The following is a 21,695-nucleotide window of genomic DNA, read 5'->3' on the forward strand; positions in this document are numbered from 1 at the left end:
GGACTACTAATATCTAGAGAGATTATACAATGACTTTACACAGTTTTACACTATACTTTACAGGTGATTACAGAGGTAAAACCTTCATAATGATTAAAGAACTTGATCAAAAATGGGTGTCTATATGAAAGAAATAATATCACTTTTCATGGCTGTGCTTGAATATAAGTAACTTCATGGCTCTCTCAGTACAAGTTAATGTCATCCTGGGTTTTTGAACCTGTATAATGCAACAGCTTGTCTCACTTAATCTGTACAATTTGCTTAATTTAGCATATTTTGCTTTAACACTAATACTCCAGATGCTACAAGGAGCCACTCTGAAGAGAAACCAGTACAACCTAACATGGTTTAGCTAGAAGTTAGAGAACAATATATTTTTGGCAACAAAAAAGACAAAGGTAACTGAACAGTTGTCAGGGCTACTGCATCCCTCTTTCCTGCTTCTGATCAGAAGCAGAAAGAAGCAGCCACTTCTAAAGCAACAGCCTAACACAAAATCCATCAGTATATTCAGCAATAAAGTAATACATAATTTGATTCCTTCATGCAGCCACTTACATATGCAAGTTTGTGTTCCTCACTTTGGGTTTTTGAGGTGAGTATTACTTCATAGGTCCGTGTTCTGGCAAGACAGCCCCTCACTTTACTACTTGCCTTGAGAGATTTAAGGTTTTGAACAGAAGGCTCACTATTCAGAAAACACAACTGGGTGGAAATAAACTCCACCAGTGCAAGCCACAATTCTGGAAGAGGCAACATGAAAGCTGACTAGTCATTGTACTAGAACTAGTTTCACTAACATTTAGACTGAGGTTAGGTAATTAGAATATAGACTTGCCCAGAAAGTATGTTTTATAGTTGGATTACTTGAACTGAGAATGGTGCAACTGGTTTGATGTATAAGCACTGCAGACCTTCAATGGAAGAGAGACAACTACTTTCAAGTGTGCCCCCCCCCCCAAACAACACTATTTCTATTTTGATAGTGATACAATACTGTGCTGTATTTACACCAAAACATAAGGACAGGGATAACTCCAGCTTCCAATGGAGCACACAACATAGGAAGTGGGTTTTGCACTTTGCTTTTTTTGAAGTTTATGCAACAAAACTGCCAGAGCCCTTCTAAGAAAAAGCCAGACAGTTACCCTGCTTGGGAAAGCATTTCAGTTAGTTACAGTTAAGCATAATGCCTTCAACCACTAACATCTTCCCCACCTCACAATCTATGAGAAGCAGAAGGCTGAGCCTCAGAAATACGAATTCCTGAAGCGATGCATCAATAACTGAGGGAACACAGAGATTTAGGTTAGCTGCCTTGCCTTTCATTTATTCCCATTAGCGCAGGAGTAAGCAGTGGACCACGTACTGCTTACCTGGCCAGCAGCAGGACACCAGCAATCCAGGTCCAATGAGATTTTAGCTGCATTACTAGATGAAATTACTTCAAACATTAATTCAATGAAAACATTCCCTCTTCCCCAGATTATTAGCATTAATCCATTTTTAATGCTCAGACACTGGTGATTCGAAGAGTCAGAACACAACTTTTTTTTTTTTTTTTAACTTTTACAGTCTAAATATATTGTCACCTTTTATACAAATAAAAGCAAATTATAGTATTACATTAATTTAACAAATTCTAATACAAAAACACATTTCATAAAATGAGATTTTTAAATCACAAAACTCCACAGAAACATACAACTCCTCTGTAAAGATATCCAGTCCACTGAGCAATGCTTGCTCAAAATATAGTTATGAACTTAAATATGCTCATAAGTGTATTACAATTGGCCTATACATTTGGATAAACATCTAGTAAAGTCAGAAGTAAAGAAAGTCTACTTATTACTGGAACTAGCTGTACAGCTCAAATGAAAAGCAGCCATCAACAAAGTTCAGTACAGCCCAGAACTGGGCAGGCTTTGCCTTGCTGATGGCTGATCACATCTTTCAAACACATTCAGCAGCCACATTAATATTTTAGTGTTACCAATCAATAATGCAAAAGAGAAAATGTAATAATAATAAAGTAACTGTTGGCATTAAGAAATGAAGTCACAAGCCACATCCAGATCACAGGTAATATGTTGCCTACAGCAGTTACAGACTAATACTTTCTTTAATAAACGGACTTACCAATATTCGAAAAAAAATTTTGCATATTGCTCTACTTCACTGATTGCTTAATTCACGCAAGTTTACTGCTTTTAGGTTTTTAAATATTATGAAATGATTGAACTAGCTTAATTAAAAGGTATACAAAATAATCATCTATCAAACATTCACTTTATACATAAACATTTCTGAAACAGATTTACAGTATACAAGTAGTTTATACAGCTTAAGCAACTGTTACAAAGCCATTTTTCTCAAATTTTAAGCAGCGAATAGGTCTAAGATTTTGTTAAAAGGTTCTTGGTCATCACTCAAATTTTAGCTTTCTATTCTCTATGCTCTTCACATCCATGTCATCATGTTTAGCATCGCAGTGTTCATCTAATAAACCATGCACTGTTCTGTCTAACCTTATGCTACAAAACTGGTTAATGTGCAAGAAAAGCTCATTAACTCCAATATGTTTTTAAATACAATATATCTACATTTTTTCCCCAGAATGCTTTCGCTTCCTGAGCTAAACATAATACCTTAAAACAGGTTTAGGCATGGATCTGAGACCCCATAAGCAGACTACATTAAAATGCATAGAAGAAAAAAAAAAAACAACCCCCCCCCAAACTTTTGTTAATTCTCATTACTATTTGTTTGCACTCTAAATACATTTTAGATGGATTTAATAGTTTGTTGAATAAAGGTAGCAAATTTAATATTTTAAGTATCTAAACTATATTACTGTGTATTGTTCTTGCCTCTTATGATTTTTATATAAAAGAAGGTGCATGTTTCACAGCATACTAAATATTCCATATAATCTTGATCCTGTCATCTAGGTGACTGCATTTAGAAGTGCTATCGTCTGCAACAGAAGCATGCAATTTCATCTGTTTTTAAGATCAAATCCCATTTGTGTTCAGTATTAGTATCTAAATTAAAGGACAGCATATGGACAACTGATATCTTGCAGGTACATTTCAATATTGTAAATAATGTTTTACTTCTATACAAGTTTGTGGTCACTGTCAATGAAAAGAGCAAATCTAAACAGAAAACAGATTTTGTTTGGATGAAAAAAAGTTTTTGGAGCTATTCACAAGTTCTATTTTTAAATCTGGATTTCGGAAGTAATTTTTAAATGAGAAATTAATTTTCTATGAAACAATGCAGTGACTTAAAATAAAAACTATAGTATTAAATAAGCTTATATAATAAATTGCAATACGGTAAGCTTGGGTTTAAGGTGCTATTCCATCTGCCCTGAAATCTTTTAAGGACTTCACCATGTGGGCATCATGTCTGGGAACCAGACTCTACCAAGATGCTTTGAAACCTCCCAGTGAATCTGCTCTAAGCTGTATTTCTGGTCAGGAATCAGAACTTCCTCCATAATAGAAAGCTGAGAGAGACGGCCACCACACATCTTGACAAACTCAACAAAGGCACTGCAAGAGACTTCACACTCTCCTAGGCCAACAGCCGACAGATACTTGCAACGTTCTGCAATACGAATCAGCTCCTCATCCAGTGGCCGTAATCCATTAGCGCATACAACCAGTTCAACTAACCGAGGACACGTCATCCCAACACGGCCAAGTACATCTTTGCTTACCGATCTTCCAAAGTAAAGGTGAGTGACAGGTATTTCATAACGAAAGAATAGGTCAAATTCTTCTTCGTACAAGAAAAAGTACATTACTAAATTTACTTTAGGCGAATGCTTGATGAAAGCGTCCCAGCTGCTTTTTTGAATTGTGTGGAACTGAGTCTGTCCAGGATTTTCACTGACAACATCAATACGCAAATGTTCTAACCTGACATGTTTTTCAGAAGACAAAGCAAGCAGAAGCTCATCACTCAGCAGATGGTAGTTCAGCGCCAACTCACGTAAACCATGACACTGGTCAGCCACGCAAAGGATGCCTGGAAAGAGGGAACATTTTGAAATGGGTTACACAAATAGATAAATATACTAATAATTGAACAAGAAACAGTGTCACATTAAAGTGAGTTTGTTTATACATGTCAAGAACACACAATCAAGACATAACATCAAAACAAAAATCATACTGAACATCCCAAATGAGTCTGTCTTATTCACGTGAACATGCTCTTGTGCATTCTTTGTATCTACACAGTAAGATATACATACACCATGTGATTACATTGCTATTTTGCTAGAGAAACGTGAAAAAGTTAACACGTCATGTTGTACACTTTCCTGTGGGATTTAATTCTAACATGACAAATATATTGATAGCAGACTCTGACCGTTCTGCCCTGTCATAAGTCCATGTATATACTCTGTCACTTTTGGAAAGGGGACTTACTCATAATAAAAATATTTCCATTGTCTGCTCTGGAAGAACTGCTGTCCACGTCAGTGGCTGACAAAGTGGCCACGAATGAAATCTGACTGTCACCAGGGGAAAGCATACTAAAACGAATGCTAGATTATAATGTAGGTCAGAAGGCACTGCTCTCAGTGTTCATTCTTTCTAGCAAAGTATAAATAATTAAACTTGGAAAAGCCACAGCAGAAGAGGGGAAGCGGGGAAGAACACTAAAAATTGGGAGCAGTAATTCCTAGAACAGTGATTTTCAGACTCTCTTTCTCCCTCTAGCACATCAATATTACTTGCTGCTTATGGAAGACAAAGACATTAACAAAAAGAATTCAAGATAGTTTGCGAGGTTTTCAGTCATTCTAGTAACAGATACAAGCAATGTTACTACACAGGTAAGAGTTCTAGAACAGCATTCCTTTATACAGTCCTCTGCATTTTATGTGACCCAGAAAACTGCATGCAATTCAGGATAGCGTCTTTCCATTAATAGAGAAGATGAGAACATAACATTTAATATGTAACTGCAAAACCTGAGCTAATACATTATGGCTTTGAAACAATGGGAAGAAATATTAAAAGACAGCAGCTATTTTGAGATGCAGTTATTAAGTTCAAAAAGAAGCCTATACTGAGTTTAAAAATAGGCTGCTTAATTAAAAAAAAACAAAACAAAAAAAAGCCACACCACTGTTGTATGAATTTTCCACTGAAGGTCAGAAAAAACAGCTTAAATGGAAGCAGTTCTAGCTATATCAAATACTGTCATTTCAAATACAAAAGGTTGTTAGATTGACTGAAAAAAGGAAAAAAAAAATAGAATTTAAGAGGACAGAATTTTAACCAAACTCTTACTGTACCTATTTCCTGTAAAAACAGTTCAGATGTGGAAATACACTCAATTCATGGAAAAAATTCCAAGATGAAGTGAAAATATTGATTTTTTTTTTTAAAGATCAGAGTACAAAAGTAAAACAACTAGAAAATTCTGTGCCCCAATTCATGGAAAAAATTCCAAGATGAAGTGAAAATATTGATTTTTTTTTTTTAAAGATCAGAGTACAAAAGTAAAACAACTAGAAAATTGTGCCCCATAAACACATGCCAGAGATCTTTCTTCTCCATAAATCACAAGAGACAAAGTGATTCTAACAGCAATACTCCTATGAAGAGCCACATACCCTGTCCTATCACTACACAGTTTCAGAAAAAAAAAAAAACAAAAAAAAACAACCAAACAAAAAAACCTTGCTACGCTTTTTAGCATCCAAAATCACTTGTTACTCATCACGCAAATACAAAGCTGGTATCCTTCAAAAAATAATCTTTATGAAGGGTACATTTACAGTAGCGACTAGTGCAATGCAAAGACAGAAGGACTGGCATTCAATCTGCTGCGATCCACCATGGTTCTAGGACTGCACATCCCCTTCACATACTGGCAACGGAATCTGTTTCCATCGCAGTTCTCCGTGCAGGATGCGCATGCAGACAGCTCACTGCTGGAGAGCCTGGAGTCCGTGCTGCGAGCGGTGCACCCCACCGAGCACCCCTGGGCACAGGCTCAACATTTGTGCCAGCAGGAGGTAAATTGCTTTGAGGCCTACTACAAGCTCTGCACATTTGCATCACAAAACCCTCTCCCGCGTGCTAAACTGCTGATGGGGGCACACTCTACATCCGCTCCTCTCCTCTATCCCCTTATCCAAAGGGAAGCCACCCTCTCATCCCCAGAGTGGACCTTCAATCTTTACAGAAATACTTTCCAATTCCCTCTATTGCAATAGCTAGTATTTCAGGCAATAAAAGACATTACATCAACGTGGATTTAAGAACAACCACTATTCTGTTTTACAAGGTACTGCTGCAGTTCTAATATGAGTTAAAGTTCAGATGGAAAACAGCAAGCAACAGAAATTGCAGGTATGCTCACACAGATCAGAAATATATCACTGCCTTTGTATTCTCCAGCCCAAACCCAAACATGGCTTTTATCTTGCACAGTAACCTATGGATTATTCAGAACATCTTTTGGAAGCAATTCACAGTTTGATATCAGTCTTTTCTTTCATCCCTGCAATAGTGAAGTCTCTCTTGCACTACTTGCATTATTCCTCTCTGCCCTTCACTAATAAAAGTCTTAAGTACTCATCTAGGATTGAACACCTCCCTGGAACTTCAATTTGAAGGCTCGTTATACCATTTTAAGTGCACCTAAAAGTAATTAGTTTTGGGTAACTCATGGCCCTTTTGGTTCAATTAAAGTTTTTTTCCACAGTTTATAGCAGCCTAATTAGAATACTGCCAGGAGGAAAAAGAGAGAAGGCGGGGGGGGGGGGGGGGGGGGAAGGGTAAGTTAGTATTCAAGTATTCAAAGCTTATTTTCCTTTGACAGTCTCACTTTTGCAGTCTGCTTGTTCTGAAGCCAACAGGCCTCTTCCTGCTTTGTTCCACTCCTTTCTGCTTCTCAAAGCACATCCAGACTTCTATTAAGTAATCAAATTATTCTCCCATTTACTTAGCACTCTCTCTGGTTTTGTTACTAACGTAGCTGATTTCATCCTATTTATCTCAACTCTAGGAAGGCAACAGGAGTTGCGTTCCTATAACAGGCACTGCCATTTCTTCCCCTATGTTCCTTTAATTTAAAACATGGTACAACATGCGTTGAACAATATATGTCAGTTAGGTGACTTTGTAAACTCATATCCTCTCCCAGATTACCAAGTGCATGATGTTACACAAAATTTTCTGGAAAGGATTAGCCACAAACCAGTGAAGTCTGCTAGGGCTGACCTGACCACGGTGCTCTTGGATCTAGATCCAAGGGAACCATTCCCCTCGCTGCTACAAACTACTGCTGGAGCCTCCTCCTCTAGACATACATGTTACAGCTCCCTTGCTTCTCAGGCACACAAGGATTCTCAAATTGTTTTAAGTCAGAAAACATGATCAATTTAACTGATTTAAGCAAAGTCCTGTCTATGATTATTAAGCTTTGAAAGAAATAACATTTCAATTAACATGCTGTTAAACACACTGCTAGAAAGATCTGATGCAAAACCTATCTGCAGTTTTAGGATTTATTCATATAAAACCAAACACAAAGGCTTTTGTTTGACAGCTACACCTGCAAAGGTATCAAGTTTGTGGTTTTCTGCCATCACTACAACAAAATGATCTCTATTACAGTTATGTATCTTTAGGACTCCTGCTGGTGAATTTTACATGTAATATATTTAATATTTAGGACTGCAATATATTAGCATGAAGAAAGATATCCTAATTATAGCTGTTTCCATGTAAAATCTGAAGAGAAATTTACCAAAAGTTACTAGCATCTCATTTATGGTTCCTCTTCTATTCCTCAGTGAAAAACTGTATGTGTTAAATTGATAGGCTATATATAATCTGAGAAAGCAATCTTAAGAATGCTCTGCATTGTGTAAATCTTCCAGACGTGGGAGTTCTATGAACTACAACAAACTGGACAGGGCTTTCATTCTGATATGGGCTAGCTTCATTTCTGCTAAAAACACAATTTATACTATTAATGAAGCGTAACTGCTAATGACAGTTCTGCACAGCTCAGTCTCATTTCCCCTTTGAGGGCTGCCTGCACTTGTTCTCCAGTGAGAAGATTAAACAGTTTTCTTTCAGAACAACCAGTCCAACACCTTCATAATCCTTGACATTCCAAAACTCAAACTACATATAATAGGAACTGCTGAAAAGAAACTCACATTCCAAAAATGCTTAATTATATTGCAATGCTTAAATTTTCATTGCAGAAGTAATGCAACTATCACGTCAGTACATACTCTTTTGATCTCCACAACCAGTTAGTTATTTGTCCAAAACAGCCATGCACTATTTTATTATTAGCCAAGTATTCATTCTGCAACACTGTTGGGGGAAGAAGTGTGGGATGGATAGAGAAGCAGCTGAATTAATATCTTTCTCTGCGACAGTTGCTGTATATACTTGTTGCTACATTCAACATCACTATTCCACCATTCCCCCTACCCCCCAAGAGACTTACTGTTTTTCAGAGAGAATTTAATGAATACACTTTAAAAAAAACAGAACAAAGACACAGTAGCTTACCAGCTGGAGAAACATGAGGACAACTGCTCATTTTTAACAGTTTGAGCGTGTCACTGTTGTTAGCCACTAGTACTTTGAGAGATGGATCATCTACTGGTGTATCATCAATCTTAAGAGAAGAGAGGGATTTGGAGTTTACAAACACCACTGTCAGTGCAGAAATAAAGTGAGACTGTAAAAAAAATAAAAAAAATAAATGAAACAGTAGTATCTGAAATAAAAACTTCAATGATCTACACTATAAAGTAATCCTAGTTTTCCTTTATTTATTCATAGCATTCTTTTAATTTGATACTGAATACTTAAAAATGAATGATATTAAAGTATTTTTGAATAGAGGAAGTTTCATCATTTTTTGCTGTCAACCTATGTATTTGGCAAATCAGAATGGTCAACGTTGAACATAAACTGAAAGCCTCACCAGGATAATCCACTACACAACCTAAAGCATGCTACTGGAAGGCCACAACTGAAGAGAAAACACAGAAGCCCTAATTTTAGAGATAATTTGCAAATCATACTCTTTAACAAGCATCATGTTCTTGAAGAAGGATCATGCTTAAGAAGCACTACGTTCTTTAAGAAGCATCTCCTAGAACAGGAATTTCCATGTAGTGAGTTGTGCTGCACTGGTGAGATGCAAACTCAGTCAAGTGTGGCAAGCCAGATATGCGTGATCAGTTTTAATGTTTTTTCAACGTGGCAGCACGATCTGGATAGGTCCATGTTCGTGGCTACACAGGAATGCAGTTTGCAGTAGAAGGAACGAGGCATGTGGTGGTAGCCTCAGGGTCAGGTATGGGGAGAGAAAACAAAAGGGAATTAATTCAATGTAAGTTTGTACGGAGTCAGTAGGAGAAAGACAAGCAGCTGGATCTAGTCAGCTGGAGCACAGGACCAACTGTCAGCCAAACTTTGCTCTTGAAGAAGTTTTAAGAATGAGTGCTCCAGAGCTGCTTGTTAGAGAAAAGCTATACTAATCCCTATATACTTCCAAACACAAAGATTATAACTTTAACAGAAAGAAGACTTCTGTAGACAACTATGACAAAAAAATTCAAGTTATGTTTAAATTAATACCTAACTTATTTCTCCTCCTATCTCTAAAACCTCAACTTTCTCAACATAATATATTTCATGAATTTCAGTCTGCTTCTCAGAAGCACTAACATCTGGAGTTCCTCACTAGCCTTTCCAGAAGTATGAGGTAGGAGAATCTACACTAAATATGAACTTGTTTCCTAAATATTCTTTATATTAGGCTTTGTTTGTTTGTTTTGGGCAATTTTAAGAAGTGGATGGTATCTAAAATTAAGCAATCCTTCAAGTTTTCAGCATGCAATGCAGTGAAAAAGAACAAGATCCAAACAGTACTGAAATTCACAATTAGGCAAAAAAAAATCTTGTGCACATCTAAAGAATAGAGAAGCACATTTATTATAGGAATACTAAACTCATTATAGGAATATAGTTACAGATACTCATGTTGAGCATAGTCATGGAAAAACATGTGGGCATAAAGGTGAACAGCGAAGTAACAGTCTGACCTAAGGCAAACTGCAAAGAGTTACCAGAAACTCTCAGATTACTGATCAGGTAGGCTATAAAAATGGAAGATGAAATTCAGTGTCAATAAATACAAAGTAACACACATGAGGAAATAGTTTTAACTATGCAAAGTGATGTGCTCTAAATCAGCTGTTAGCGCTTGGAAAGAATTTGGGATTGTCAGCGTTTCCCAGAGAACGTCAATTCAACCAGCAGCAGTATTCAAACTGGTAAACAAAACGTTAGAAATTCTTGGGAAAGGAACAGTAAATAAAACAAGGCATTCTACTATTGTATAAACCTCAGTGCCTATGCACTTAGAAGACAACGAACTTCATGCTGGTGAGGTTGACCTCTTTCAAGAAGTTGAGGGCAAAATGAGAAAAAGTATAAAAGTGAGTTGAATGAAATTGCTTTTGTACAGGTAGGATATATCTACAGGTTTAAGGAATGCCTGAAGCCAAGTGGTACCAGCTGGCTGTCACCCACACACAATATTTAGGGTTGACCACCTTTGAATGGATTTACCTTGACAGCTAACTGCAATGGAAAAGTGAATAGCTCTAAAGCTGCTCTTCAGTGGTAAGTAGTACAACAATGGTCTGCTTCCTGATTCATGCTTTTTTTTCTAGCAGTATCTCAATGGTCAGCGATGCACATCTTTCCTCACCCGCCACTTCAATCTACAGAAACACATGACTTAAGACTATTGGTTTCATTACCAAAGGTTGATATATGTAATATTAGCATTTAACTAGCAAATGCTACCATATACAACACATTTATGGGGACCTTAAAGCTATACTTCTAGGAACTGACAAAGATGATATTCAGATAAGGAAACTGATGATTAAATATTTAATGAACATAAGGTAACTTCATTAAATAGCCAAGTTATAAATAAACAGAACATTTCAATACACACAGAAATAAGAATTAGATAAAATGTATCTATTTGGAATACCAATTAAATCCTGAGTATCAGAACTTAAAATTTTGGAACATTATTATATTAATGTATTCTACCTAGCCTCCTAAATAAGGGTTTTCCTCTACCCAAACAGGTATCAGAACATGAACACACAAATCTCTTATATATAATTTTCTGATTAGGTAAGTACTTTGATTTCAGTGCGGTTCCACTCTGAACCACATGCAATGTAGAATCCTGAGTACAGTTATATGAGAGAAGGCTCAAAAACATTATTTGCTCATTCATGTGTGACATCTTTGTTTTTTGCTAAAGCTCACATACAATTAGATTTAGAGCAGGAATTAATATTTTCATATTTATATAAACTGGCAAAGTTAGTTAATGAGAATGAAAATAGAATGTTCAAACAAGAAGCATTAGCACTTTGGCTTTTAGGCAGCACTTCCAAGTACCATGATAATATTCTGATTATATACGTTATGTATGGAAGAAGAAAAGGCGCTCAAATAATATTTCCACTTCGAATTTGCAAATTTGTTAATATTATATTTGCATTCTCTGTAGTTAGAATGTAACTCCCTCTTCTAAGGGGGATGTTAAACAGCTAAAGAAAATTAAACATGCTTGTAAAAAGAGGTAATTGGAAACCATAGTTTGAAGAGTGAAATGAAGACATGCACTATCCCAAAAGGTAAAAGCTGGTGATTTAATGTCTCTTCAATATTGACACACATGTAAGCAACAGTATGATTCTGAGATTTTGGTATTAGACAGAGTCTTTAAAGGATTCATGCAGAACATGCTTAGTGAAAAGTTAAGGCAACATAATGCTAAATGTGATTTACAAATGACATTTGCCAGACTTCACATTGTTAGAGATCAGAAGAGTGCTTATAAAAAAAATAATGCCAAATAGTTCAAACTTTTTATACAATCTGATTTAAAAAAAAAAAAAAAAAAAAGAGAGAGATGATTTTTTAGATCCATTCGTCTTTACCTGCTTCTCATCCAATGCGGCTGTTACTAATGGCTTCCCACAAGAACTTATTCTTGGTTTACTAGTGGTCTAAGGAAATTTAAAAATCACTCCTGGCAATATCTGCAGATAACAGAATTTACTCAAGTGGTAAACATGAGAATGGCAAATTATGTCCAGAGTTAATTTAGGCTCATTCTGAATGTATTTTACAAGGCCAACTGAATTTATTACGAACAAAAAAGGGAAGACTGTATTTTAGAAATGTTGAAACGGAATAAAACCATAACATGAATGACTACAAATGATTATTCAGCTTGCTGAATAACCATAGCATATCCTTTCAGTGAAAAAAAGTGAGTAAAAGAGCAAAACAGATTAAGAAATAATAAAATATACAACAGATAAAAGGACAGATTATTTCTAAAACAGTAAGATTGTGGATTGTTTTCACTATATTCAGATATTTACACATTCACCTCTGAAAGCATGCTGAAAGAGTAAAAAGCCCTACAGAATCTAATTAAAAATCCATAAAGTCTCTTTGAAAATTAAGGATTAAAAATACATTCAAGAGAACACCATGACGTGACTGTGATCACTGCTCAGGATAATAATTAATAATCCCTCAGCAGCTAACCTTGCTTAAATCCTGCCTACCCTGGAATCTTCCTTCTCCTTCCTCCAGCCCTGCTACCCTTGCTGCCTCATACTCTATTTCCTTCCCTGAGGTCATCCCTACTTCCTTCTTGTCCTGTTGCCATCATCAGCAATAACATCATTGAGACCAAGCTAATAGGTTAGCTGAATCTGGCGATTCACATACCCTGGGGTTCAGGAATCAAGGCTGAGAAATACTCAAGATGGTCCTGCATGGAACTAGCAGCCCAGGTTACCACGACCAGTCTCCTGCTCCTCATCAATAGCATATTTCTACCTCAATAACAGGAATTCTTGTTTAGAAGCACAGATAAGAGATTTGCTGTCTTCTAGATTAGGGGCCTTTTAGCAAAATCTAATGTTTGGTTAAATGGTTCTGGGTAAAAATCTGACAGATTTCAAAATACAGTGCAGACACTTTACCTAAGAATATGATACTTGACTACACAACATGAAGTTCTGAAAATCATGATCATACTTCTGTTCATAAAGAGATCTCAATGATAATATAATCCCTACAGCAAGTCTATATGGATGAAATTCTACCAATTACTAGACCATAAAACTGTCTCATTTCCACAGGAACCCTCTCCCAAATGCAGTCCCCCCACAGTCCCACATTACAGTTACACAGACGCAAATCTGCAGCCTCCTGACTTGCAACATATTCCTCAATATTTCATCAAGGGTCAATAGACAGAAGGAGTACTCTGAAGAATAAGATCAGGACCAAGTTCTCATATGATAACTTTAGTTATCCATCTTAGTACAACGCCTCAGTTCCTCCCTTTAATAGAGCCTAGTAATAAAGTTTTATTTGCCTAAAATTACAATTCTTATCCTAAAGCTTTTCTTAAAGTAACAGTGATATTATATGAACCACTGCAATATTTTTCTATAGGAAAATATACATATTAAAATACCTTTGGTAAATCCATGAAGCTTGGCCGGGCAGTTGAAATTAGCCCAAGTGTTTTCAGAGAGCAATTCACAAGCTGTGATAAAATATCACAAGCTGCTTCTGCAGATTCCTTGCTACTGTCCACCTTAAAACAAAATGAATTGTTTCAGAAAATACTGAATCAAACATGCTCTTCACAAAGAATCCAGGTAGCTACACTTTAACATTTTAATGTCACTTTTTGAAATGTGATTAGACAAAACAAAAAACCTCACTGGAATTCTATCAATGTCCTAAATGCAAATTCAGTAATACTAATTTTTTTCAGAAAAAGTATGCATAAAAAAAAAAGATAATTTACTATCAATTTACAGCACTCCTAAATACTTCTGTAAAATTTAGCATAGTGAGAGGCCACATAAGGAATTTGTTCAAAGATATTCAATTCACATCAAATAACAAGCAAGTGAATATTCATTTGGCTCCTGAGCCTGCCCCATTTTCTCTACAACTTCTTTATCAAAATGTAGGAAACCTATAAAACCTTCACTATGTAAAATAGCTGATTCTTTTTTCAGTACTTCAGCTCACAGTATGGATCTGCTGGTTAAGCATAATCTCAACCTATCTGGTTGGGCCTTTATCATTAATACCATGACAGATATGCAACGGATACCCTGAAAAATCTTTATTATTAGTCTGCTTGTTATACAACTGAATCACTTAATGTGCCTCTAGTGGATTTTCCTCAACACTCAGATGTGCTTTCTAAATAATCTCTTGTATATAGTACAACTCTGTAAACTTACAGAACAGTAAAAAGCTTGATCACAAGATCAGTTTTACGTCTGCCATAGGCCATGCTACTTTGTCAGCAACTGATCTGAAGTAAGCCTATAGCGGGATCAATGTTCATTTTCCATTCAAATGCAAGCTGAAAAGCCTTTATTTTCAACAATCCAATCTTACTTTGCCTAGATAAAAATTCAAGTTTTCAACAGTGACAGAATAATCAGTGTTATATGTACTTCCTTGTGATTATCCTTGCTACTCTGTTTTTCCCTGATTTAGTCTCTGTTCTGCAACAGCAAGGCATAATTTTAGGGACACATTCGAGAAATCACATGGGTATCCCCCTACTAGTAAGGGGCATCTGAAATTCCTCAAGAACATATGGTGCAAAACAATGTCTGGAATTAGACACTGAAAAGTCTTTCCAACACAGCTGTAAGTTTTCTTTATTCAGATACTTGGTGGTGGGGAGAAAGGACCCAAACCTTGCGATAACCAGTTTATATCTGGCATCGGATCAAGCAGTAGCAATACACATGAACAGGCAGATGTACCCCAACTATTCACACACTGATGTTTCCTACAACACTGAAACTGCTAGATTTCAGAAACAAAAACCTATATGATCAACTTACTACAGAAGCAATTTCCTTTCTAAACTTATGAACAGCCATGACTGTTTCACAACACCCTTCCTAAACAGAGAGAAATGCAGGTGTGGCCAATGCTAAAGGTTGTTGAGTAAGTAATTCTACGGTGTCAACAAAGCCAGTTTTGACCAAATGGTATTTCTCAGCCAAGCACAAGCATTAAGTGCCTCATCCTTTGCAAAGCCTGCGCACTTTTTCCAGCTAACAGAGTTTAACACTGCTGTAGTAAACCCCATATGCAGACAATCCCACACTACTTAGTGCTAAAACTACTAGTTGGTTACTAGTACTATTAAACTTACTATCAGTGCATTAGATGTTTTCTGACCATGAGCATTAGATTCATCTCCCTAGAGAATGTGGAATAAGGAAATGCCTAGTTTATGAATCCCAATTAAACTTAATTCTGAGACAAGTATTCAGATGTTTAGTAGTATCAGAACTGAAATATTTCTGACCATTTGTTGAGGTGGAATTCTAAGCAGCTAAGATGCTTCAAGGAAGAAAAAAGAAAAAAAAAAAGGAATTAAGGCAATGAAAAAGTATTTTCAGAGTAGTTACTCTAAATTTGGGTTCTGAGAATACATACAAACAAATAAATGAATTAGAAGATAACTTCTGTGTCTATATACCCATTTAGAGAACTCATTTCTTCAAGATACTGTGTCTGAAAACCAGGCCAACCAGAGAGAGAATTGCTACATTCCTTTTTAAAAAACTGGCAATCCTAATCATGAAGATCAAGTCATAAACCTCTTCTAAAATTTAGTGACATGTTCTTTAGTTTTCAGCATGTCAAAATGTTTTGATCATAGCTGTTAATTATCACTAACCATCATCGGTATTTCAATTACTCATTTTAATTAAATCATACTTCTCATGCTTTCATATTTATGTAGACAAACCATGAAAACTACCTCAAGAGTATCAAAGACATTTCCTTGAATCTTTCCTAATAAAATGAAAAAAAAAAAATTAATGCTTTTTAGAAAGTTGCTTAAAAAAAGGAGTCTATAAAATACACTACCTTGAAGCTTACATACTGCAGATGATTGGAATGCCTCTTAATTATTTGCTTGATTAGTTCAGGATGTGTAGCCCTCAAGTAAGATGTAGCTGGTTGATTCAGTTCAAACTCAAAACATCTCCAGAGATCAGGCATATGAAACACTTGGTTCCAACTCCGACACACCTGTGATGCATGAGCACGATCCAGAAGGGGCAAGTACTGAAATACCTGCAGGATAATGTCTTGAAGCAGGTTAGCCCAATCAGGACTCTGCACAACTACATTTTTCTCATCTGTAATCTTGTGTCTCTTGAATTCTTTCTCAGCTGTCTCTTCAGATGAACTGTTGTTATCCTCATTAATTTTCCTTCCTCGTTTCATTCTATAAAAATAAAATAAAATAAAATCTATTTTGTAAATGTAAGAGAGCTCAAAAGAATAACATTTTTACTGGATGATTGTTGAGGTAAAGATGCATGTTTTCTGTAACTATATTTTTGCAGTTTTTTTCTGCAGAAAGGAAAAAAGACAAGTAGTAAGTTTGAAACGGTATGCTAAAAATCAGATTACTATCTAAACATATATCTTTAATATTACTTCTGTAATCATTAACACTGCACACTCACTTTTTGGTGTTTGAGACTACTTTGTATTTAATTGGTTTTACTGTTTAGTGGATTATTATTTTAGTTCCCTGCTGTTGCAAAGATATTCTTGTGAACAACTCTGTGTACATAGTACATTACCATCCATATTACTCCTCTAGGTCTATTTACCAGAAAAAAAAAAATTTAAAACTGAGGAAGGTAAAAGGCAGGCAAGAAAGTATAAAATGGATGTATGCATGTCTGCATGTGTTACATCTGACTAGTTCATTTTTATTCCCAGATACCATTATCTTTATCAGCAAGAAATACCTCAAAACGTATCTATTTTAAATCAGTATCCTTTAAAACATACTTCATCAATAACATTTGCATGCTTTCAATTTTTCAATGAATTAATTAGTAGTTAGGGATTGTAAAAGATTTCTGGTAACAATCCAGAAGGTTCAAGCCCCCAAAAAGGATTACAGAAGAGACAGCAAGTTTTCTTCAAAATCATATTAAATTCAGCAAGTCTGAGGTAAATGGTATCTCGTTCTCAGTAGCATGTACTTCTTTCACAGTGTCCCATTAATACAAGTTCTATGTTACTGTGCATATTAAAAGAGGGGGGGGAAAAAACCCACTGTGTAAATTTGATCAAAATCTGTTGCTAAATTTTTAAAGTGTGTTCTTTTGTACATGCCAGTTTAAAATTGAACTTATATCCAGTAACCTGTTTTTAAAAACCTGAATGTGACAGTGCATTCTAAGGCCTCAAACTAAACTACAATACACTCAGTTCTGGTTTCTAAAAGGCTAAGAGACTCTTGGGGAGGGAATGTGGGAGGAGGCATTGACATTTATAAACAAAAAGCCCCAGTGTTTTCTAGAAGATAAATATGGACTTCATACGCAGTGAAGTCATTCTGGTTTAATGTTCAAGTACAACTACATGTACATTACATATCCAGTTCACGTGGAAACTGGCCAGTTTTCTTTCCCATGCTATGTACTGCAGCTGAGTAAAAGACTAGAAGTATATCTAAAATGTTACACTATTTTAAAAAGACAAGTGAAAAATTATACTGCTTATCATCAAAGCATCATAGTTTATATTCCCAGAGTCCTGCATCTCCTTACCTATCTTTGAAACACCCTTCTTCAGTCCCACCTATTTTCTTCAATTCATGACAATAAAAATGAAGCTACCAGTTAACGTCTGAATTTATTTACAAAATGATGTAATCAAACCTGAACATACTGTCATGGAAGACTGATGAATAGAATTAGTCTCTTGATCCTTTCAACTTCACTTTTTAACCCCACTAGCACTGGTAGCAATCATACAATGAAAACATTACTGAGCAAAAATGTCTACCTACTTCCTTAGAACTATTTACTGTGATCCACAGCACATGATTATAAGCCTATGCAAAACATTACTCCTGTGCTGTAACAAGCTTACCACATGACAGTTCTGTTGCTGAGCTGCTAATTTCATTCATACAGGATGGAAGCAAGAAAATATAGTGACTTATATTTATCTGCAACTAAGGAAAAGACAAAGAAACTGGATTTTGCAACTGTGGAGACCGAGTAATTAAAATTAATACCAAAACATGAATTAGGTTAGCAAATCCATTGCAGACTTGTCATGTTTGTGTTTAAAAAAACTGCTAAGCATAGTCTAAGAATGTTACTTGTAATAAGCTAGTTGAAACTGAAATATTCCTTTAAATTTCAGGTTGTTAAACAGATAAACCAAACAACTAGGTTTTAATGAGCAATAACCATACACAAGTTATTCACTTGCCAAATTTGGGATACCATGTTAGAGGTTTTTATGTCTTTCCAAATCCATTTCTTATTAGTCTGTTAAAAGTAATACAAGATAAAAGTAAGGCTTGGCTCTCTCAGTCTTCCCTTATAAAGATTCTGCCTCATCTTTTGCTTATGAGCTAATTCAGTGATGTTCAAGTTTTCTAGTTAGGCAGGCTATTTGTATCACAGTATTAGAGAGTCAGGATCTGAAATTTCTCCTCTATCACATGATAGAGGCTTTGTGCATGTTGGGTAGAGTTCATACAGCACATTTACTACAACTGATCTATTCAAAGACACAAGCAGTACATCTAGCACATTTCTAAAAGACGAACAGGAGTGAGCTGCCATTGGCAGACTGTATAAATTTTTCAGCTGGAAAGGCCCTTAGAGACATGGCTGATAGAAGTGGACCAGGTCATTAACAGCCAACCTACAAGCTGCACCTCTGAGCTCACAGACTAGCTATGATGACTTCTAATGAGTTATGTATTAGTTATAGATTAAACCCCACTCTTGAAGTCAGAGGGTACCATTTGAAGTTTTTAAAGACAGCCTTTAGGTAAAGGAAACAGTCAATATGGCCATCACTGATGAAGAATTTCGGATCATAATTTTGCAAGAAAATTAAGAGGCCATGAGTTCCACATGTTACATGACCGAGAAGTATGAGATACAAAAAGATGAGACATTTCCAGACAACTTTTTTGTTATTGATCCCCTGGATGTTGATGTAATTGAAAGAGAGTAATCAGATTTTCAAAAACATCTCCATATGGAACTTAAAAGAAACAAACAAACAAACACCCTATGCCCAAGAGTAGAAAACATAACTTCAAGTGTTGGATGACCACTGTGTCTTTTTCTTCTCTCTGCATTTAAAATACTGGAATAGCTTTTTAAAAACATAATTGGTTTCAACCTCGTAAAAACAACAACACAAATGTAAAATTAGAAGAACACGTATTTGCCTACAGAACTTTGCAGAGCCATCTAAAAATAATTTACAGAAAATTAAGGCCACTTAAGAGAGTAAAACTTTCTGCAAATTTAATGTAAGAATAGACAAACGCAATCAGGCAGTTAGCTTTGGTTTATGTATCTGATGGTCCAAAGAGCTAACTGTTTTAAAAATCAAGGCCAACAGAAATAACTTTTCAGTGAGGAAAACACAGATGCAAGATTTCATGCAAGTGTATTACTGTATAGGTGCAACCTACTTGTCAGACAATAATACCTTGACACTTTTTACAGCACTTGAACCACCAAGCTTACTTCTAACTCTCTCTGGCATTCCCAGGACACGCACATGACTGACCAGTTTTTCCAAGTCACTGCTATAATCAACTTTGCTTTAAAAACTAAGATCTTGACAGAAGAAAAAAAACCAAAACACCAGGATAGGAAGATGTGTAATATCAGGATGCCTGACTCATTGAGATTTTCCAAGTAAGTTTCTCGGCCTATTATAATAACTTGTCTCTGCACTCAGTTTTCCAGACTCCACACCCGCGCTCGCCTGCAACAGTCGCGTCCGAGCACAGTCACACAGTTCAGCCCGTAACTCGGGGGAGGAGCAGAGCGCACGCTGAACACTGTTTTTAATGCTGAGTAAGGCGCACACAGAACACAATACCAGTTTAAAATAAATAAACAAACGTGCACGGCTGTTTATACCGTGTTGATCCCGCTTTCCTACGAAGGAGCTTAACTGAGCTCGTTGCTTTGTTCATAGCTGAAGTGGGGCTTTTTTTTTTTTTTTTAAAGAAATGAAAGGAAAAGTGCGTGCGCGAGCAGGGGGAAGGAACTGATGGAGGGGGCGACCCAGACACAAGCGCAGCCCCCAGATCCGTGGCTGGCTAACGATTAGCTCCGCCGAGAACTGCCGGGGATTTGCAGTTCATGGCTGCTGCGAGGGGAAGGCTGCTCGGCGGCGCAGCAGTGCCCGCTGGCACGGCGCTCCGCGCTCGGTCCTGAGCCCCGCTCTCCCGGGGACGCTTCTGCGCGGCTCGGCCCCTCCCGGCCCCAGGTCCAGCGCGGCCCCGCGGACCGGAGCCGGGGGGGGGGGGGGGCGCGGCCCCGCTCCGCTCCGCGGCCGCCCGGCGCTCCCGCTGCCTTCCCCCAGCCCGGCGGCCCAGCCCGCGCCCCCGGACCCACAGCAAAGACCGGTGCCGCCGCCGCTCGCCCCCTCCAGGTCCCTTCACCTGGCGGCTCCCTGCTGCGCTTCGCATTAACCGGGGCTCGGGCCGCGCTGCCGCCTCCGCTCCGGCCACATCAGCACCTCCACCGAAGCCGGCCCCGGCGCCTCCCTCGCCCGGCGGCCCCGTCCGCACCTCCCTCACACACTCCCTCCCGCTCTGTTTACTCCGCAGCAGCGGAAGCGACGCGCCCCAGCCAAAATGGCGGCGGGCGCGCTGCGAGGCCGCGCGGCCCCGGCGGCAGCGCGCGCGCCCGCTGCCGTCCGCCCGCCCACCCGCCCGCGCGCCGCAGAGCCCGGCGCGGCGCCGGGGGGGGCGCGAGCGGCGCTGCCTGCCGTAACGGTCGCTGCTGAGCCGTTACGCCGCGGCGCTGCCGTCGCAGAGCTGAGGCGGCGGCCGCCGCGGCTGTCAGGAGGAAGAAGCTGCCGGCTCGTCCCCCTCCCGCCTGCTTGCCTGCGTTGTCCTGGCCGTGGCTTAGTGCTCACGGCCTCTTGCCGGGCTGTACTCCGCCTCAGCGGGCAGGCTGCTGGCTCCGCTTGGCTACTGCGCTTCAGGGTGGCCAGGCTGGGCCTGCCTGGAGGCTTTCCCAGGCGGGTGCTTGGCGGCCAGTAAAGGGCGGAGTGAAGTCTAGGAAAAAATACTGAGTAACAGCGGCAGAGGAACTGCATCTTCATCCTGAGGAGAGTCAGTTATTTTAGTGTTTAGAAAGCCCAGCATCATGCAAGTCTTTAGGAATAAATGCAATGGAGAGAGCAAATAATAAATGCCTTGTGGGTCTAGCAGGCATTGGGAATGAAGTTACCATTTACTTTGGCTATTGCCAGGCAAAGAAGGTGAAAGAAAGTAATGTGCGACAGTTACCTTTGGTTACAAATGTGTTGTTATGATGGAAGTGTCTCCTGCATGTAGGGCACATTTTTCAGTCCTGTAACATGACTGAAGCTTTCAAAGATGTTGAGATTCCCAAAACTTGCAACAAGGCATTTTGCAAGCTATAACAAATATATTGCTCCGTGAATTTTTAATCACAGACTAGTGGGTTGTGA

The 21,695-nt window shown here is 38.0% G+C and overlaps 1 protein-coding gene across 3 annotated transcripts; it reads right to left on the bottom strand.

Annotated features, from left to right (window-relative positions):
* Positions 1-1,312: 1,312 nt before the first annotated feature.
* FBXL3 (F-box and leucine rich repeat protein 3) lies at positions 1,313-20,867 on the bottom strand. Of its 3 annotated transcripts, none has more exons than XM_067292924.1 (5): positions 20,656-20,867; positions 16,062-16,425; positions 13,615-13,737; positions 8,574-8,682; positions 1,313-4,044 (listed from the first exon to the last, which is right to left on the bottom strand). In XM_067292924.1, exons 2-5 carry the CDS (start codon positions 16,422-16,424, stop codon positions 3,401-3,403), a joined length of 1,239 nt encoding a protein of 412 aa, XP_067149025.1. In that variant the 5' UTR covers position 16,425; positions 20,656-20,867; the 3' UTR covers positions 1,313-3,400. The 3 variants fall into 3 exon arrangements, with proteins under 3 accessions (XP_067149025.1, XP_067149018.1, XP_067149032.1); XM_067292917.1 differs by having other exon boundaries at positions 8,574-8,745; positions 20,656-20,866; XM_067292931.1 differs by lacking the exon at positions 13,615-13,737 and having other exon boundaries at positions 8,574-8,745; positions 20,656-20,866.
* Between the last annotated feature and the right edge of the window lie 828 nt (positions 20,868-21,695).

This window comes from Apteryx mantelli, chromosome 1, assembly GCF_036417845.1.
Source record: "Apteryx mantelli isolate bAptMan1 chromosome 1, bAptMan1.hap1, whole genome shotgun sequence".
Lineage (NCBI taxonomy): Eukaryota > Metazoa > Chordata > Aves > Apterygiformes > Apterygidae > Apteryx > Apteryx mantelli.